At 48.1% G+C, this 20,073-nt stretch overlaps 1 protein-coding gene across 4 annotated transcripts in view; it reads right to left on the bottom strand.

Annotated features, from left to right (window-relative positions):
- Mcc (MCC regulator of WNT signaling pathway) overlaps positions 1-20,073 on the bottom strand; it is a 365,744-nt gene that overhangs the window by 6,154 nt on the left and 339,517 nt on the right. For all 4 annotated transcript variants that reach the window (XM_057788580.1, XM_057788582.1, XM_057788581.1 and 1 more), the window contains 3 exons: positions 12,362-12,596; positions 9,002-9,208; positions 5,280-5,377 (listed from right to left, as the gene is read on the bottom strand). In XM_057788580.1, the coding sequence (XP_057644563.1) occupies positions 5,280-5,377; positions 9,002-9,208; positions 12,362-12,596 (540 nt within the window). The remainder of the gene's footprint in view (positions 1-5,279; positions 5,378-9,001; positions 9,209-12,361; positions 12,597-20,073) is intronic.

Here is a 20,073-nt window from a genome sequence, read left to right as displayed (position 1 = left end):
TGCCCCCTTCTCCCACCACCACCACCAGGTCCAAACTGCCATCCTGTCTACCTAGACAAGCATAGCAGCCGCTAATCAGTCACCTTCTCTGCTTCTGCACGGACCCCCCTCCACTGATCTGGCTTTCACACAGCAGCCAGGTCTCTTCAGTGTGGAAAACCAGGTCAGAACACTTCCCTCCGGTGCCTTCTACTGTACCCGGAAGGGTGTATGTGGACTCATCTCTACCTTCAAGGCTCTGCCCTGGGATGGTCTCCCAATCCTCTGCTCGTTCTTCAGTTTAAATAACACTCTCAGGCCACCGTCAACAGTGGACAAGAGGCCCAGAGACAGCATGTGACAGCACTTTGCCTCTTCCTTCATGCTAGTCACTGCCAGCTAGATGTACCATGGCTTGCTAAGATCCCTTTGATCTCTTTCTCCTTCATGTCTACGACCTTATTCTCTTAACTGCTTGCATTTAGACTATCCAGGCAGCAGATAACAGCTATCCTTAAGTCCTTTTCCACGATAAAATCACTTCTCACAGAAGCCTTTGACATCAGCATGACTCTTGTGCTTACTAGACAAATGAGTGACCCGAGGCCCGGTCTGGGTGCTTAAGCACCTTGCTAAAGAAGCTTGTGACTCATATAGGAGATAAGTAGAATGTACAGTAAACAGGACTCTGCTTAAGAGCACGGGCGTGTGGGGTCAGGATTATGTGTCCCCAGATAACGAGGTTCTCCAGTTCTGTCTGAGCTGGGCTGGAGTTAGCAGGAGATACAGCAGGAGAAAAGCAGCAGTCCCTTTGCCCAGATTCTCTGAGGAACATGGTTTTAGTGTTTCAAGAGATGAACTTGGCAAGATCACGGGTACAATGCTGCCTTGTCCATGACTGCCATGTACCAGGGCGCTCCTCACCACTCTGCCTTTATGCTGTTCCCGGCGAGGCTGCCAACTCTGGGCTTTTGAAACACTAGACAATGACAAAGGACATCTCAATGACTCAAGGAAGACCCACTTCAAACCCCTGGGTGGATGTCAGTCTTTACCTCCTCTGGCTCTGGGCCTCAGCAATTTGTTTCCGTGATAATGAATCCACAGGCCCACTTTATTTCATTAGCATCCTGCAGACCCATGTTGCATTTATGGAATATTTTGGTGCCACTCCTAGCGCTTGATTGCTACTATAAATCAGCTGAATGTGAGGGATCAGCTAGTGTAAATTTTTTAAAAGGCATCTTTCGAAGTCATGCTCCCACTAACAAGTGGAAATCCTGCTGCTCTTGGCTCAGGGGTACTGCTGCTGAGAAGCCTTACGCCCGGATTGCCCTCGTTTCTCCTCACCCTTAGGTATATGGGTTAGAAGAGTATTCATGCATAGCTACTGAAACAAATAACATCTTTTTCTCCCTCTTGGCAAAGATTACACAAGTATGTTCATGATGTTACAACTGAGACTCTGAATTTTGAGCATCTTACTAACAGCCAAGTGCTCCAAGGACACTGATGGGCCCTTAGCACCGTTGTGGACTCAGAGAAGACACCCAGGGTGATGACTGAGTGATGTGGGTTTCCAGAGGTTGAATAGGAGGGGACTGGGGCCCGGCCTCAGAAAGACTAGTTATCTGGAATGACTGGATTATAAACTGGGTTGAGAAGCATTTGAAACATGTGACTTGAGGTGTAGTGATGGCCTTGACTGCTGTGGCTCCTGCCCTGGTGATCCAGCACTGTGGGCCCACCCTCGTCAGAAGTGAACTTGAAGGTACTTTGGTGACGGTGGTGGGCACTGCTTCCCAGTGTGGAGGAAGAAAAGCTTCGTTTGTGTGAATCAGCAAGACCTCATCAGCACAGGCTGCCATCTCACAGGTCTGACCTGAGGAGGTTTGGCTCCCAAAGCACTTAGCTTGCCCCCAGGTATGGTGGTCATAGGAGCTCAAGGGTTCCCATCTTCCCAGACCAGTACATACTGTGGAGGTAGCATCTGCCTTTTTGTGTGCCTTGAGGTTCTCTCTCTCTCTCTCTCTCTCTCTCTCTCTCTCTCTCTCTCTCTCTCTCTCTCTCTCTCTCTCTCTCAAAAGGCACCTAGCATTTCCCTAGTCTTACTGGGTGACTGGGTCACTCAGCTTTGCTGTACCAGTCCTGCCCCCAATCACACAGAGCACCTGCTTCAGCTTCCATGACTCAGATGGAGAAGCAGCCGGCTACTCTGGTCAGCTGTGCTAGGTCCTTGAGGGCAGCCTAGGCACATCTGCATAGGGAAGAGCCATCTCTGAAAAGCCCCTTCCTGCAGTTGCCATTTTCCAATTCACTTTGGTAGAAAGATCACTCTGCCAAATTTTATGAGGGTCTGCTGGATCCTATTGAGAGATTTCAGGCGGAGAAACATTCATAGTTCCCAGTAAAAGTCACATCACCCTGATTAGAAAGCATCTTTCCTGCCCCAGCCAGGGGGGATTTCAGGGCCACACCAGCAGCCATACAGCATACTAGATGTTTGTGTAAACAAAGGGCACAAAGCCAGGCCAGAAGGAAGTCATATAAGAAGCATGGGACACTGGGGTTAGAGAGATGACTCAGAGGTTAAGAGCACTGGCTGCTCTTCAGAGGTCAGCAACCACATGGTGGCTCTCAGCCACCTATAATGAGATCTGGTGCCCTCTTCTGGCGTGCAGACATACATGCAGGCAGAACACTATACATAATAAGTAAATCTTTAAAAAAAATAAGCAAATAAAAGAAATGTTTTGTATCCAAAAGAAGAAAAAGGACATGCCAAGAGGCTCAAGGGTGAAAGCCTACCAGAAATCAAAACCAGGTGGGAATGGGCAGTAAGACAGGTGGAGTACCTGGTGTTTCAGATGCCTGCCTCTCCCTGCAAAGGGATCAGCGCTCCTCCCTCCGCCCTGAGCCCCACTGTTCTACTTTGCAGGAAGCATGGCCCGTGGAGCTCTTCTCCCAGGAAAGAGAACTCCTGAAAACACCAGCAATACACCCCCACTCAGCCTGCTAGGGACCAGATGGACACCTTCTGAAAAGGTGTTTGTTTCCATTCCAGTTTTAAAGTTAGAAACATCCCCTAACCTCTTCCGGTGTCTGAACTGTGCTCCTTCATGAAATGATGATTCCCATTTCAAAGCTATATTTACGGTCTAATGTTATTTTCCTTTTTCCTCGGGCTTCTCTGTTTTTTTCTTGGCTCCATAGATCTGGCTCTTGATTAGAAATCCATGCTAACCGACTTACGGCTGACTATTGGGAATCTATCTTGACAGGGGATAAATGAAATCTCTTTATGCTTAGTCAGCACAACCTGCATCCGTCTGGTGCCAGCAAAACCCTCTGGGGCTTTGGGAATTTGAAAAATGTACGAGCCCAGTTTACAAATACAACATCTACACGGCTCCCCCACTGGACCCCGAGAGTGGATTTTCATCCCAGTCTTTGACACAAGGAAGTTAGTGAATTTGTTCAGGCATGTGCCCATGCTGTGCCCATCTTCTGCCCCGGGCAGAGCAATCTCAATGGAGCAACAGCCCAGGAGGCACTTGGAAGTAAATGCAGGGCCATTCCAACTTGGAAAGAAAGGCTGAGAGACTGAGAGAGCCAGGAAGGTAGGAAAGGCCCCACAAGGTCACCTTCAGTCAACTGGGAGTCCATGGTATTAGACACACAGAGGATCATAGTGGGATCAAGTTAGCTGAGAGTCCACTGTCAGGATTCCCCACAGCAAATCCCTAAGAAGTAATAGGGAAGAATTCTGTAAAACTGCTTAAGCTTTTCAGAAAGCAGCTAATGTTCTTGTGTATCAGAAACCAGGAGTGACCAGGAAAAGGGAAAGGCAGACAAGTGTCTTCCTAAAAGAGGAAACCTCCACTGAGAAAAAGCCCCTGCAGTGGAAAGGAGAGTCAGGGGGATCTGAATGGAATCAGAGTGCCAGCTGTTTCAACAAGACAGGGCCAGACTGGGTCAGCTAGACTGATTCACAGACTGTCAGCCAGCAGGGACAAACAGCGCGGTTGATAATCTGACACACGTGGTAGACAGAACCTCATGGAAATATGCAGAGAGAGAGGAGGTGGAGCTCAATCTGATGGCGATGCTTAGAAATACAAGCTGGGCAGCACTGGTGCACGCCTTTGATCCCAGCACTTGGGAGGCAGAGGAAGACGGATCTCGGAGTTAGAGGCCAGCCTGGCCTACAGAGTGAGTTCCAGGACAGCCAAGGCTATACAGAGAAACCCTGTTTTGGATAAACAAAGCATACGAAAAAAAGAAATACAAGTCCACAAACCAGAAACAGTAAGTAAGCGTTTGAGCACAGCTCAATTCCAAGGGAATAGGCGGCTAGGGACAAAATGAAATTGAAGAATAAATACAATAAGTATCCTCATAAAGATACAAGAGGACATCACTTAATTTATAAAGATGATTTCAGCACCAAAATAATAAACGCAAACTGAATAAACTGACCCACCACAGCAACTACAACCAAAGCTGAAGTGAGCTGCAAAACCCAGCTGCCAGGTCCCTCTATGACATGCTACCGTGTTTCACATGCGACATACAGACATGGGGTGCAACAGATACAACTACTGAGAACTTGAGTTTTGATTGGTTTGGTCTGGGGAAGTAATGTAGGTATAAAATACATATCAGATTGAAGTGGTATTTGGGGGTATAGTGGGTTAAATAAGATATTTAATTGACTTTTTCATGTAAGTACTAGAAAATGTGAAGATACTATTCTGTTGGACAGACGTACTCTGGGCTCCAAAGCAATGGGGGAAGTTAGGTTGTGAAAGACAGGTCTAAGTGCATCAAATTGGCATCTCTTTCTCTTTGGAAAAGAAGTCAAATGTGGGAAAAGAAACACTGAAATATCGGAGGAAAATGTCTAAGAACTGAGGAAAGACACGCGGCCTCCCTCCCAGTGGCAAGGGCTCCTGATGCTGATAATGCAGTCCCACTAAAGATGTCTAGAAAGGAGAGGATGCTGGCTTTGGTTATCACCAATTACCAAATCTGGAAGAGTCTAGTCAACGTGGCAACGTGCAAACCAATAAAATTTTTTTACGTGCAAATGTCTATTTGCCAACATCCAGCAATCACTTTTCAAAACAGCAGGTCTTTCCATTTCCAGCCTGCAGTGTTGGGGCACAAGTAAAGCATATTAGTGCCTTCTATCCCAGAAGACCAGTACTACCCTGGAAGGGCTGGGATGAGCAGCCACCATCAATGTGCCAAGCTCTCACAGCTGAAAGGAGCAACATGGGGGCTTGAGGGTTGCTTACCGTCGGATGGCACTGGCAAACTCTGTGGCCAGGTCACTGTCACTGTTTGTCCTTACTTCAGCCAAAGACAAAGCTGGGGAGGCAGCATCAGCACACTCCTGAGGAGAGCAAACAGTCACTGTCAGATGTGAAGCAAAGCCCAGGGGCACTTCACTGGCCATTGCCACTGTGGGGTACAAGACAGCAGTGCCATGCCTGTGGGACCCATGGGTCAACTGGTGGAAAGCCAGGCAGCAAATCTGATTGTCTCCTCTGTTTCCTGATTTCCTGTTACCTTCATGTGCTGCCCTGAAAGAGGAAAACCCCTGAGGGACACTTACTACACTGTTACGGGTCTAAGTTTGCCACACGCCACTACTCCCTTGCCACTAGAGACCCTCCAAGGCAGCTATACTATCTACCATTGTCTTCATCCACTACGGGAGAAACCCAGGCACTGGGGTTACCCTGCCCAGTTAACTAGAAGCTGGCAGATCCAGACCTCAAAGCCAGGCCCTCTGGCCCCATGTGAGTCTCTTCAGAAGGCAAATGCACATAAATGTCTTTGCTGACACATACCAGCTCGCTTTCTCTAGATGGGGGAGCTCTGTTATGTTCCATGGAATCATAAAACTCAGGTGAGCAAGAGAAAAACAAGTTCCCCTTCCCTCTCCTAGGAGCCCCATGCAGCAGCATCACACAGAGACTTCGTGTCATGCTTTAACAGACAAGGGTTGTAAGATCAGAACTTTTGAAGTGACAAGCAAGCATCGGCCACGTCTAAACAAGAAAGCAATTTTCTCTGCAGATATGCTAAGCAGTGGGTATCCTGCAAAAAGGTGGCTGGCGCTAGGGGCTAGGGACCAGGGATAGACACTGATGATATTGTGTTCCAGGCCTGAGAATAGGAAGCTTATTCTGTATAACAGGAGACAGACTGTGAAGAGAGATATATCACGATGGCACTAACGTCTCTAAAGGAGCATGAGACACACCTGCTCCTTAGCCTACTCTAAAAAACTGTGGCCCTCTTCCAGGGGTTGCCTGAGCGTAGCCTGGCCAACGCATTCCCTCTCCTGTGCCATTCACCTGGGTTGCACCTCTCCAAATAACTCCCTCAGAGGTCCAAGACTGTCTGGGAAATCAGTGCAGATTCTAGAAGCTCCTTTACTTTGAATGCATCTATGGTTGATGTTAGCATTTCATAAGACTCCCTGCCTTACCCACAGGGCCTTTTGATATATGACAATGTCTGTTTCATACAGAGAAGAACAGCAGAAAGCCTAACGCAATGTGGATAGGAACTAGGAACCAGCTACATGAGCTGGAGAGAAGCTTCTAAGATAGGCGGGATCACCTACTCCAGGACAGAACAGATGCTGTAGGCTCATCTCTGACCCGCCACCTGGATACATACAGTCCATGGACTAGAAATGGTTTGTCCACTTTGAAAGAAAAAAGTTCACAGAAGACTATTTTGCCACAAGCAACTGATAGGACAGTCAAATTTGCAATGCCTACAAAGACTCATCAACAGAGAGGGCTCCCTGTCTCATCCAAGTTGCCTGAGGCTTTTGCAGTTTGGGTATGCAGGAAACACTGATTTCCCTTGGGCGGCTGAAGTTGGTTTGATGGACAAACTCCCAAGAATCTTCTTTCTACCCTGCTCACCAAAAGCTTGGCTCTTTTCTCTGTACTGGTTCCTTCATCCCTAGCAAATAACACCAATGAATAGCCTAGACTCTAGGTCCTAGGTGGAAGACTTTTTACTGAAATAGTATACAGAGCCAATATCTGAGAGTCAGAATAATCATCTGACTCTACTGCGTTACACACACTGGGGGCACTGAGTACCTCTGTTATGTCACTTCTTACAGAGATGCTTTTCAAAGCCGCCTGGCCTGGCAGAGAAATGTCTGTGTGTTGAAGCCACTGCAGAGCATGGTACTCTTAGTCAAAATAAATACCAAGAACTGTGAGGAAATGTTCATTCATGAGCCTTTGGCAAGAACCCACTAAGTCAATTTTACCACACCCGAAGAACATACATAGACAGACAGGCGCTCTGTTGAAGGTTCTGTCCCGAACTGACCAGCAAACTTAAAAGGCCATGCAAAGCTTCTGAAGGTGAATGTAACAGAAAATGTCTCCTTAAACCTGGATACGATTACATGAAGTGTCAACATACGGCCCCCGCCTGAGTGTTACTGCACTTGGCATAGCAACTTCCAGATCCTGAGCCATGCCAATCCCATCCCAGCCCTTCCCTGGTTGCCCACTGTCCTTGGGATAACACTGCAAACTGAGCCTTCCAGCCAATACATTGATTCCCTTCCATCTCAGGCCTCGGGTCTCCAAGCCTCGCCTTGCTGGAGGCCTTATTGATCTCCACTCAATCCACTTCAAAAGACTAGCTCCCGCCCCTACTGGGGCCCTCTCCTCTTAAACCTCTAATCTGGGGGACCTGACTACGACCTCACAGAGTACTGGCAGTTGAAACCTGCATTTGGGACACCCTCTGACTGTACTGTGAGCACGATTGTCCATGGGCCCCAGCAGACACTCCTGGACAACAGCAGTTCACCTTGGTCTGGCTGCTGTGGCATCTAGTCATAGCATGCAAGAGAATAGGTGTGTGGGGTGCATGAGGGCCTCATGTGAGTGTCATGGGCTCATCTGCAGAGCGAGGTAGGGACGCTGACACTGCCAGCTGTTTGTGCGGTGTGCTTCAGATTTCATAGCTACTTAGGAAGCAGCACTGGCACAATACCAATGCCTGCCCTTCTGCCCTCGCTTCCTTCCTCCCTCCCTCCCTCCCTCCCTCCCTCCCTCCCTCCTAAGTACACCACTTCACTGGAGACACCCTGCAGTACCTACAACTACACTGTGAGAAACTGTTTCCATGGCCAGCCAGTCAGCATATGCCTGCAAGTCCTGCATCTGAGCACACTGGTGTCAGGAAGTTTGATATTAGGAATATTGAATGGATGTGCTGAACAGGCATTCCTTGAGTGAGGGACGGATAGAATCCATTAGGGTCTGAACCATTTTGGTTTCTTTCTTTCCAGTGCAGCTGTCGAAGGGAAATACAAAATGACAGGATGATCTCGGATTCTCGCAAAGACCCCTGGGGCGCAGGAGAGGGGCTGAAGTGAATACGGGAGTCTGTGAATGTTTTTACTTGAAGCCCGGTCTCTGTTCATATATAAGTTAATCCAAGGCTTCCCTCACACCTACCCTTCCTGCTTGCTAAGGCGCTGAGAGCTAGGTGGTGGGGAAGGCAGCCAGGTGTAATTTAAGCTGTGCCGTTGTGTATAGTAGCAGGGCCTCTCACCTCTGGAATCTTATTTTCCTCATATGAATGCAGACTGGCATTCCTTGCTCAGACATTTAAGGGCGATAAGCACAGATGACAACATGGAAGTGCCAGCACCTCAACCCAGCGATGGCTTCGTGGGGCACAGTTAGAAGCCGGTTGAGACCATTGCACAGGTCACTTCTCTGGTAAGACAGTGACGTGCAAAAATGCCCCAAACTTTGATAAAATGTGAGATGTTGCTTTTTAATGGGGATTTGGTTTCTTTACAGATATCTCATAACCTCTGGTGCCTGTGTAAACAAGGAAGCTGAGGCAACAGCATTAACAGAAGGTAATGCCTGCACTGAGGGTACTCATACGCCATCTTGGTAAAGGCAGACGGTAATGCCTACACTCGGGTACCCGCACGCCATCCTGGCCCTACCTTGCCAGGCTTCTCTTTGCCGCTGCTGCTCGTGGAGCTCAGAGACCGCATCCTCTGCTCCTTCTGCTCCTCCACCTCCGACTTGAGGTGCTCGATGTGCACCAGGTAGGCCTGCTCCTGGGCTTCCCTCGTGCTCAGCTTCAGCTCCAGGGCCTTCTTCTCTTTCTCCAGCAGGTAGAGCTGTGCCTTCAGCTCAGCCATCTCTTCCTGTGGGACAAAGCACATAAAGCCAATGAGAAGCTTTCCCGGTACACCCGCAGGGCTGCCATGCCAAATGGGTGCATAGGAAGGCCTGGCTATAAGCCATGGTTGCACAGTCCAGATATCACTCCCAAAGCTAGGGACAAACCATCTCCCCATGTCTGTCTGAAGGGCTGATAGGTAGACAAGCCAGCTGCTTTGTCATCCTGTGGGCTAGAATTTTCATATGGGTAGAAATCACAAGCAAGCAGACTTTGCTTTGGTGTAAGGGAAAACCTTTTAAGATGCTAGAGGACCCCAAATGGACACAGTTGCCTTGGAGAGAGTCAGTTCCCTGGCATGGAAGGCTAGGGCTATGGAGGAAATATCCATGCAAAGAGATCTGCCTGGGCTCCTTCCCACTCCCCTTTCACTCCCATGACACCATATTTCATGTCACTCTTGTCACTCTGCAGCTGAGCCAGGAGGGTCAAGGAATGCTAATTAGAATAGCATCTGCTTCAGAGGGGCCAAATGAAATTAGCAGGAGCGTCCCCCACTGGAAATTACCCATCAGATAAGGTCCTTTTGTTTTCTCAGTGCTGGGAATTGAACCTAAGGGCATGTGCATGCTGAGCCGACCCACAGAGAGGTAACTCCTGAAAATCTAAAATGTTTAATTGGTCGTTTTCTTTGAAGTAAGACGTGAATTCAAAATAGGAAAGTGCTAGCCTGGACCAGGATCCAGAAAACTGGCGCCCACCAGTCTTCCCTGGGCACATAGCATTGTTTAAAGAGTCCACAGAAAGTAAGACATTTCATCTTCTGAAAGTAAGGTAGAGTTGAAGGGTACCCATCAAGGCTTGTCCTCCTTAGGGGCAGACATTAGTCACTGTGCTCAGTGACCTCTCAGAACAGGCCAAACCCGCTTTACTATGATGATCAGACACAGGAAGGCACAGGAAGCCTTCTCATCCAAAGGCCATGGCAACTGTGTATGCTGAGCTCATGTGACGGTCACTCTCAGAACACACACACATACACATATACACATACACAGCAAGCTTACAGGAAGGAAAGGAGAATGTGGAGTTCCAGAAATACGGGCATCAGTCTGCAGTTGAGACTCACAAGGTGGCTTGAGGCAACAGTTTGCTCTGATTTCCTGGTATCTGTGGTATTAGATCCGTGAAAGAGCTGGCCTTGGCCTCTGTGAGGCAGACAGCCATGTTGATACCACCTATGTCCACAAAGACTCTTGAAGTACTGCCTGAATAAAAGACTAGAAAATGGCTTTTCTGGGGCTGTGGGAAGGCAACTTGTAATCTCTTGGGCTATGGGTGAGGAAAGAAATAAGCTCTTTTAAAAAAATCAAAATTCAAGCTTGAAAAAAAAATAAAACAAAACAAAAAAAAATTCAAGCTTGTACATGGATGATGCAAGAATCCTCATGCCAAAACATATTAAAATGAATACCTGACCTCTGAAATCCACAGGTCACAAGGGATCAGGACAGCCAGAGTCCTGGGCTGTGAGAGACCACAGAGACCACAGAGACATGTTCTCCAAGGAAGACACATACATTCCACCCCCAGAGGAGATGGAAATGAGCCACTCTAAGGGACTCATGATTAGCATATGCTTTTTGTATATGTTTGTTTTCTAGGACAAGATTTATTTGCGTAACAGTCCTAGCAGTTCTAGAACTCTTGTTGTAGACCAGGTTGGCCTTGAACTCACAGAGATCCTTCTGTCTCTCCTGAGTGCTGGGATTAAAGAAGAGGGAATTATAAAAGAACCAGGTAGATCATCCAGAGAGGAGTGGGGTTTACTCAAAAGCATTTCTATGCTAAAACAAAATGGTGAATTCCAACATAGTCCACTGGCTAGGGAATGTGTGGGTCAGCGCACACCGCTGGACACATTAGAGAAAAGGAGATGGGGCTGGTTGTCAGTTTTCCAAACCAAGCCAGAACAACCGCTGCTCTGGGTCCTGAGGTCCACGGTACAGGTTCTCCCAGCTGCTCACCACTTCTACACCTTCAAAAAACGTCTAAGGTGAGTGCGGTTTAATTCAAGTGGCAAAGGCAATATTAGAGCATATTCACTCACTCACACACACACACACACACACACACACACACCTTTCCTTGACCAGATTAACAGTAAATCTGTCACACCACGTATTGGCTGGACTATAAAAATGAAATGCTTAGTCTATGGATAAAAGAAAACATGATGTTTGGAGTGAAAAATGAAAGAACAAGTTAGTGACTCATGTCACATGGTACAAGAGTCTGCAAAAGAAGCTCCTGACTGGGGCACAGTCACTATGCTAATGTACTCAGGGCCAGGCTCACAGGCAGTCCTAAGAACTCAGCTGGAGAATTGTGAGCACTCTGAGCTGAGTGGCTGGATGGAGAAGAGCAGGACAGAGGTTAGTACCAAGGAGGGATGCCTGGATTCCCACATCTCTTCCTGCTGCTCCGCATCTTCCCTGATTTAAACACCAGCATCTTAGAGAGGTGATGACCACGGCCTGGCAGCCCAATCCAGAGCCGAGGACCCCTTCCCCACTGCTGTGGCTCAGTTGAGAGGCAGGGTGTCCTGGGCTGGAAGGATGGCAGCGTAACTAACTTCCAATGAAGGGCAATGGATTCTTCCTCTAGAAATGCTGGCAAGCTCAGCCCATAGGTGAAGAGCCCAAGATCTTGGTAGGACACTGGCCAGAACTGTTCTGCCAACTCTCATTGGAGGGCACCAGTTCTAGAAAGACTTAGAGTTCCTGATGCCCCAGGGTGACAGGAAACCAGAGCTTTTTGCCAGAGTCTAAGCTGGCTTTGCCATGGTCACCTTCTGTTCCAGCTTCCACCAGCATGGGTGACCCAGTAAGGACTTTTACCACTCTGAGATCAGGGATCATCATGTACTGATAAAGGCTGTAGGTCTAGGTTAACTCAGGAAGGTTAACCTAGACCTCTAACTTCTCTAGGGTTCAACTGCCTTTCCAATAAAGTCCAGCCCACAGAACTTCTACACAAACGAAAGCCACATTCTCCGCAGAGGCTGGCTATCTATCATCCGGAGAGAGGCAATTACTAACTGAACTCTGCTGCCATGTTCTCAGGGCCCTGTGAGGTATCCCTCTAGGTGGGCCCACAAATAACACCTGTGGCAGACCTTCATGGCCATCAGCTCCTGCATCAGCACAGCATTCTCCAGGTCCAGCCTCTGGCTGTCGCCCCTGGGCTTGACGTCATAGCTGAGCGGGTCAATGTGGATGCTCTCCAGCTCCAGCATGGTCAGCTTGACAGCAGCTCTGTCGTTCTTGAGCTGCTGGATATAATCCTTCAGCCTCTGCTCGTCTTCTTTAGTGAACTCCGTGTCACAGCTGCTGGCTGTGGAGCTGGTGGTGCTGAGGGACAGAGAGAAAGCCCACATTTCAGAGTCATCATCACTGACCTCATCTCCTCTCCGCAGCATTATTTAGGGGGCAGTCCATAAAAAAAAAAGATAGATAGATAGATGCTGAAAGTGCATTTTAGATCATGATGTAGACTCTAAAACTGAATCCTGAAATACTAATTCCTCAGAAGTAAAGACATGTATACAAAGCTCTTTCCTATAATAATGTGATATAAGGTAAAGTTATTATATGATGGAATACATCAAAAAGAGCAAACAATGTGAATACCATAGATAATTGTGTGATAGGAGAGAGAGCTTAAGTGAGGAAAGAGATAATTATATATATAAATTATTTATATATATATATGTATGTATATATGTATATATAACAAGTGACATGATGGGGCTTAAAAACGGGAGCTATAGAACCTATGTCCATGACCTATAAATTGGGTGTACTCCTGGCATACAGAAACCCCCACTGGCATACAGAAACCCCAGGGAGTGACAGAGTCCCTGCAGGGGGGAAAGTGGGAAGGAATGACCTGGAAGGAATGTGGTAGACTGGCAATGCCTGGTGCTTAGGATGCAATGAAAAACAAGTGTGGGGGTGGAGAGATGGCTCATAGGTTAATATCACTGGCTGCTCTTCCAGAGGACCTAAGTTCAATTCCCAGCAACTACAGCTCACAGCCATCTGTAAGGAGATCTGGTGCCCTCTTCTGGCCTGCAGGCAGACATATAGGCAGAACACTGTATACATAATAAGTAATAAATCTTTTTTTTTTTTAAAAAAAAAGTAAAAGTAAGTGTGTAAAGAATGGTAGCATGTTGACAACATGTCTCCAGACTGCCACGGCTCCATCTCGAGGACTCAGGCTGATTCTGAGGGCCATTGGCAGCCCATGCCACATGGTAACTTGGCGGATGATGCCAGGCATAAGGCATGCCCAGCTGAACATGGACCTGTGGTGGCCCAGGCCGTTTCTGAGAAACCAAATCACCATGAAAGGGAGACTGAGACAGCTGTAGCCTGCTGTCCCTGCTGACGCGGGAGAAGGCCCACAGGTTTCTCTGCTTTCGCTATTCCTTCCTAGTGAGACATCACTCCTGCAACTGGCTTGGGACTGATGGGAGAGGGCAAGCAGGGCCCATGCAGCCCTCAACAAGACAATCTGAATCAACTGCATCGCCTGCTGCTATAAACCAGATGCTCAAGTGAAGAGACAGTGAGGGCCTGGTTGGCTCGTGTAGCTGTAAAGTAGTGCTAAGAGCCTTCTACAGCACCATCTCATTCCACAACTCCGTCCTTTCCTTCCTGTTAGCTTGCTCTGTGTGTGTGTGTGTGTGTTCTGAGAGTGACCGTCACATGAGCTCAGCATACACAGTTGCCATAGCCTTCAGATGAGAAGGCTTCCCATGCGAAAACCCCTTCCATTCTGGCTATGTCTGATCATCATAGTCAAGTGGGTTCAGCCTGTTCTGAGAGGTCACTGAGCACAGTGACTAATGTCTGCCCCTAAGGAGAGCAAGCCTTGATGGGTACCCTTCAACTCTTCCCTTACTTTCAGAAGATGAAGTTAGTTACAAAGCAGCCAGGGCAGTTCTCAGCATATGGCACATCACTGAAAAGGCAAAGCCAGCTGGAAAGTTGGCTCTGGCATGAGGAACATTTGTTGCTCTCGTAAAGGACCTGAGTTTGATTCCTAGCACCCACACGGTGCTTCACAACCACCTGTAACTTCAGTGGCAGGGGATCAGAACTAACATCTGTGGGCCGCAAGCGTGCATGTGGCGCACATACATACATACATGCAGGCACAGCACTCGAACACCCAAGTTGAAAAAGCCAAAGCCAACTGCGGTAGCTCAGGTTTATAGTCTCAGCTACTCTGGAGACAGGAAGATTTCTAGAATATAGGAGCTGAAAGCCAGTTTACACAAGATAGTAAGACTGTCTCAAGAAAAGATGATATAAGAGAAAACAAGCCTTCCAGAGTGAGTAGGGGAGAGGCTGGAGTTACGTTACTCATCCCACTGTCCACACGAGGTGGAGGCCACCTGGGGGGGTTGGGTGGTCTTAAGTCTGAGAACAACTTCTAGCATGGGAAGCTCCTGTTGGTGTCTCTACTTGGTTTGTCCCTGGCGGGCTTCTCACCGGCCCATTCTAAGGGACTGTGCGCCTTGGATAAGGCACAGTTGCTTCATGAACAAGACGAGCTTGGCCATCAGACTGAACACTCACAGGTACTGTGTAGGGAGTTTACTACGCCATCTAGCTGGGCTGCGGTACTCAGGCACTTTCAAGACACCTGTCGAGCTGATACTGCGAGGGTCTATTTTAGATGCTAGACAGTTACGTTGGTAGAGGAGTGTAGTCAACATATATGTCCATTGAAGGCCTAGAAAGGAAAAAATTCTGTCTCTAGAGAGCCCCAGACAAAGGATTCAACAGAAGTTCTTCCTTTTGAGCTCTGAATATCCTGACACTCCAGCCTCTCTATTCAAATTCCTAAAGCTCACTGCATGTGTGTCTGTCTGGACATATGAACTGCTGTATTTAAAAGGACACATGTAGCCACATCTGTAGGTCATATCTATGGACATCTCCAACTGACTCTTTTCCTTTGCGCAAATTTCATGCTGGAGTGCCATGCTCACTCGGGAACCTAGCATCTTACACACTGGAGGGCCACCCTCACAGGGGACCCGAGCATCTTACACACTGGAGAGCCACACTCACTCGTGACCTGAGCATCCTACACAGTGGAGTGCCCTACCTACTTGGGATCCAAGCATTTACACACTGGAGGATCACACTCACTCGTGACCTGAGCATCTTACACACTGGAGGGCCACACTCACAGGGAACCCAAGCATTTTACACACTGGGGCACCACACTCACTCGGGACCCGAGCATCTTTTTTTTTTTTTTTTTTAAAGATTTATTTATTATGTATACAACATTCTGCCTCCATGTATGCCCACATGCCAGAAGAGGGCGCCAGATCTCACTACAGATGGTTGTCAGCCACCATGTGGTTGCTGGGAGTTGAACTCAGGACCTCTGGAAGAGCCGCCAGTGCTCTTAACCACTAAGCCATCTCTCCAGTCCGGGACCCGAACATCTTACACACTGTAGACTTCATGTTTCCTTACTGGGACATAGCATTAATGCTTTCTTTGTAAAGTTATAATAACAATTAAACAAAGTGAAATGTAAGGTACTTAAATCAGCGTATCGTAAGCACCCAATAAACATAGCTATTATTTATCTCAGAAATTTATGCCTTACCATAGGACACCTTTCTAGGTCCTGAAAATCTTTATGGGACGTATATTCTAGTAGCAGAGATAAGCAAATGGCATTATATAGGACAGCTGACATGATGTGCACTGTGACAAAAAGTGAAATATGAGACTTGGGAAATCCAAAGCTGGGTTTATTATCTGAAATAGCAAACGGGGAAGGCCTGTGTGATAATGTTACAACCCGCTAGACCTAAAGGAGGCAAGAAGAAGAGCCACATGGATAATTGGAGGGAGGCTGATCAGGACTGAGCATGCAGAAAACACAGAACTCCCAAACAGCAAGCTTGGCCAGCAAGGAGGAGTTATGTGTTGTAATAAAAGCAGCAGGACTGCGTCCCCAGCACCCAGCCGCCCGCATGGCTAGCTTATGCCCCAAAATAATTACATGGAAACTGTATTCTTTTAAACACTGCTTGGCCCATTAGCTCTAGCCTCTTACTGGCTAGCTCTCATATCTAGATTAACCCATTTCTAATAATCTGTGTAGCACCACAATCTGGTGGCTTACCAGGGAGATCTTAACCTGCCTCTGTGTCTGGTGGGTGAATCATGGCGACTCCCTGACTCAGCTTCTTTCTCCCAGCATTCTGTTCTGTTTACTCCACCCACCTAAGGGTTGGCCTATCAAATGGGCCTAGGCAGTTTCTTTATTAATTAACCAATGAAAGCAACAGATTAATACAAGACCCACCTCCATCAGTTATGGCCAGTGCAGAGTCAACCAGCTGCTAGCAACAGGAGGAGGGACCAGGGTGTCTGCAGCCAGGTGTCACAATACAAAGGTTTATAAGGACAGTCCCTATCTTCTCTAGGGTTAGAATGGATGTTACTTTAGATGCTTGTGAGAGGAGACCCTGGTCAGATATGCATGTTCAGGTCTCTCTGGTCTGAGAAAAGATGGGGTGGGCAAGGGAAAGGCAGCCGAGGTCCCTAAAGGGGCCACTCCAACAATCATGGGGGAAATGGCAGAAACTTGGAGTAAATGAGAGCAGAAAGAGTGGGGGAAAGATAAGAATAAGGGCTTACCATGTGCTGTGCTTTAGAAAGGATGAGAAGGAAGTAACACCACCTCCCAGCGCTACCCCTAACAACTCCTGGCAATCTCCAAGAACCCCTAACAACCATGCATGCTGCTGAAGGAATCAGGGCAGGGCCAGGCAGACCTGCAACACAGGGTATGGTAGAGCAAGTCCTGCAGAATACGCCACTTGCCTGTCTGCAAACAGTTCAGTGGTAGACATGTCACACATGTTGACCCCTGCAGGTAGGGCACACCTCCTGGCACTCAGCAGTGGCAAAGGGACAGAAGATGAGTGTTCCCCAGGTGAAGGGCAACAGAATTCAAGTCAGCTGGGGAGGCAGCATTGTTCACCAGGCATTCCACAGGGTGGAGTGTGGAGACTGCTCCCTGGGGCCCGGGTTTATACACAATGAGGCAAGAGAAACAACAGGGCTGCTCTCTGCCAGACAGCTGGGAAGCAGCCTCCAATACCACCTTAACTGGGGGGGGGGGGGGCAATGAGTCAGTCCTTTCATTAAAAAGTTACCAATCAAATATGGAGAATCACCAACATCCATGTGCCAATCACCCCCTTGGGCATCTTATCTCCAGACTGCTAGTTTTGGAACTATGACACTGATAGCTAAAGCCACCTTGCTAACTTTTATTTCCAAATAGAAATTGCAAAATTCAAGGAGTTCAAAGTTAGGGCTCTCTAGCTTTTCTGTTTAAAGGGAAATATGGAAGAATTTCTATCCTGGGGGGCTAGTCTGTCAGCTCTCAGTCTCTGAGGTAGTGGCTTCAGTCTCACTAGGCTTGTTTTAGGGTGGCAGTCCCTTCTTCCAACAAACACCCACAGTGCCAAGACTGCTGGGAGTGGCTAAGGGATGACAACACTCTGTTCCTTAAAACAGACTCCATGTTGTTCTGCCACCAGAACGGCAACAAATGGAAACTCAGCAGACAACTAACTGGCTGGCCTCACATTTTCCTAGGGGTGGAGCTGCTGTGTACTGAGCCGCTCAGGTGTTCACGATTGCTGGCAGGTCTCTGAAGCCAGTCACACATGCACAGCACGCCCCAGCCTCGCGGCCCAGAGGGAATTGCCCAACTTGTCTGGCTGCACTCAACAGGAACACTGGTGGCTCCTACCTCCCAGAGTGAGGGAAGGACCAGCTGGTGGTACCTACCCAGTGTGCATTCTGGGTGAGAAACAAGGACAAGAGACACTCTGCTGGCTGGCAGCTGCGTGAAGATACCCACCACCAGCCTCAGTGTCCCCTAGAGTCAGACACCTGCCACCATGCAGAAAAGCTGCAGTGGAGGAGGAAAAGACAAAAAGTCAGTTCTCCGTGGCCTCAGAGATCTGGAAGAACATTAGTGGGCAGAGAGTATCCGGTTTCATCGTCACCTGAGGCTACGATTGGGCACTGGCCAAAAAGGACAGTTTTGGTTCCTACTGTCTTTGCTATACATGAAGAATAAAAATATACAGAATATCCCAGTCCACACATCCTACCCTATTGGGAGCTAGGAGTTTACACTGCTCTTCCTCAGAGAAAGCTGAATTTCAAGGCAAGCACCACAGCCCACGCCAGGACAGCCTAGCTCTCTTTCCTCCCTTCTAGGACACCAGCAGGGAGCAGATCAGGCGAAGGTAATTACAACTCTGCTTCATGCCCTTAATGTTCCACAGCCCAATTTGATTATGATAATGGTAAAGAAGGAGAAGCCACTGGCCCTTCCTCTGGCCTCCCGGGGGCTGCTGTGGGCCGCTGGGCGAGGGCTAAGTCATCCATTACCTCTCCCCGCCTGGAATGCAGGATGAGCTCAGCTGTCAAGGGGAATAAATCACTTTCTAGAAGCTGGAGGTGCTCTGAGAGCAGGATGGAAGGCAAATCTGCAGATGAAGAGCCCAAGCATGCTCAGCACACTTGCCTGTGTTTAGCTCTAGTTTTCTGAGGAGCCAGACAAGAGCCACGGGTTTCTTTCGGTGATCCTCTGCTCTGATACAGCACCAATCAAGATACCTTAGTCTGCAACAGCTAACTGCCAGAACATTCTACCACAAATTCACTGCTCAAGCTGCTGGCCGCAGTCCAGGAGAGAGGTATGTGACTGCCAGGCTCAAAAACAAAAACAAAGCTGGGTGGTGGTGGCGCACGCCTTTAATCCCAGCACTTGGGAAGCAGAGGCAGGAGGATCTCTGAGTTCGGGGCCAAACTGGTCTACAGGAGCTAGTTCCAGGACAGGCTCCAAAGCTACAGAGAAACCCTGTCTCAAAAAAGCCACCAAAAAAAAAAAAAACAAAAAAAAAAAAACAAAAAAAAACCATATTTGATCTGCCTACCCACAAACCCTTGCCTCTACCTGGTCTGCTGTCCATCACAACCATTCAAATCAGCTCTAGACACCAAATACCATTTTTTTCTATTCCTCTGCACCAGGTGCCACCTCTGACTCCAAAATGACCCATCCTGGTCACCAAAAGAACCAGATGGTCCCGCCCCCAGATGGGCTTTTCTTATGGCACTAACAAACCAGTTAGCCACGGATATAAATGCAGGCTGTCGGCCGATTTTCTGCCATCTAGAAAAGGCTGCTGCAACAAGAGGAAAATGTCAGCTGGCCAGCACAGAGTCACAAAGGTGGGACGCACAGCCTCGGGTGTGGCTGCTCACCTGCAGGACCTGTCACCAGGAAGTATGGCAGCCCTGTGCCTTCAGCTGGCATTTATCTCATGCTAGCCCTTCAATCAGGACCCCACTTAAGCCGCTTTACATATTTCTATCCTTTGCAGCCCCAAATCGTCATTTATCAAGCACCAGTGATATTATGGAATTCTATCCCAAAGTATTACCCAGTGTCCAAGTGGGGATTCTAGCATGGGAAACTACGAGATTGTGTACTGTGCATTTTGTAATGTTAGGATGTTAACTGTTGTCTTTTAAAATGAGTGAATGGCTCCGACTGTTTCTTAAAGTTAGAGCTTAAGAAGAAGGAAAAAAGTACGGGAAGCACTTCAAGTTGCTACTGTAGTCACATGACCGGAAGAAGGAAAGAGACTAGGACTGGATCACTGTGTCTCAGCTGGGTGCTGGCACTCACTCACACTAGCAAGCATCAATCTCCCGCACTTAGAACACTCTCTCCCGATTCCTGGGGAGAAGT

Source organism: Chionomys nivalis, chromosome 14 (assembly GCF_950005125.1).
Source record: "Chionomys nivalis chromosome 14, mChiNiv1.1, whole genome shotgun sequence".
Classification (NCBI taxonomy): domain Eukaryota; kingdom Metazoa; phylum Chordata; class Mammalia; order Rodentia; family Cricetidae; genus Chionomys; species Chionomys nivalis.
Note: the sequence above shows the minus strand (reverse complement) of the source record. Positions and strands in the feature narration are given on the sequence as shown.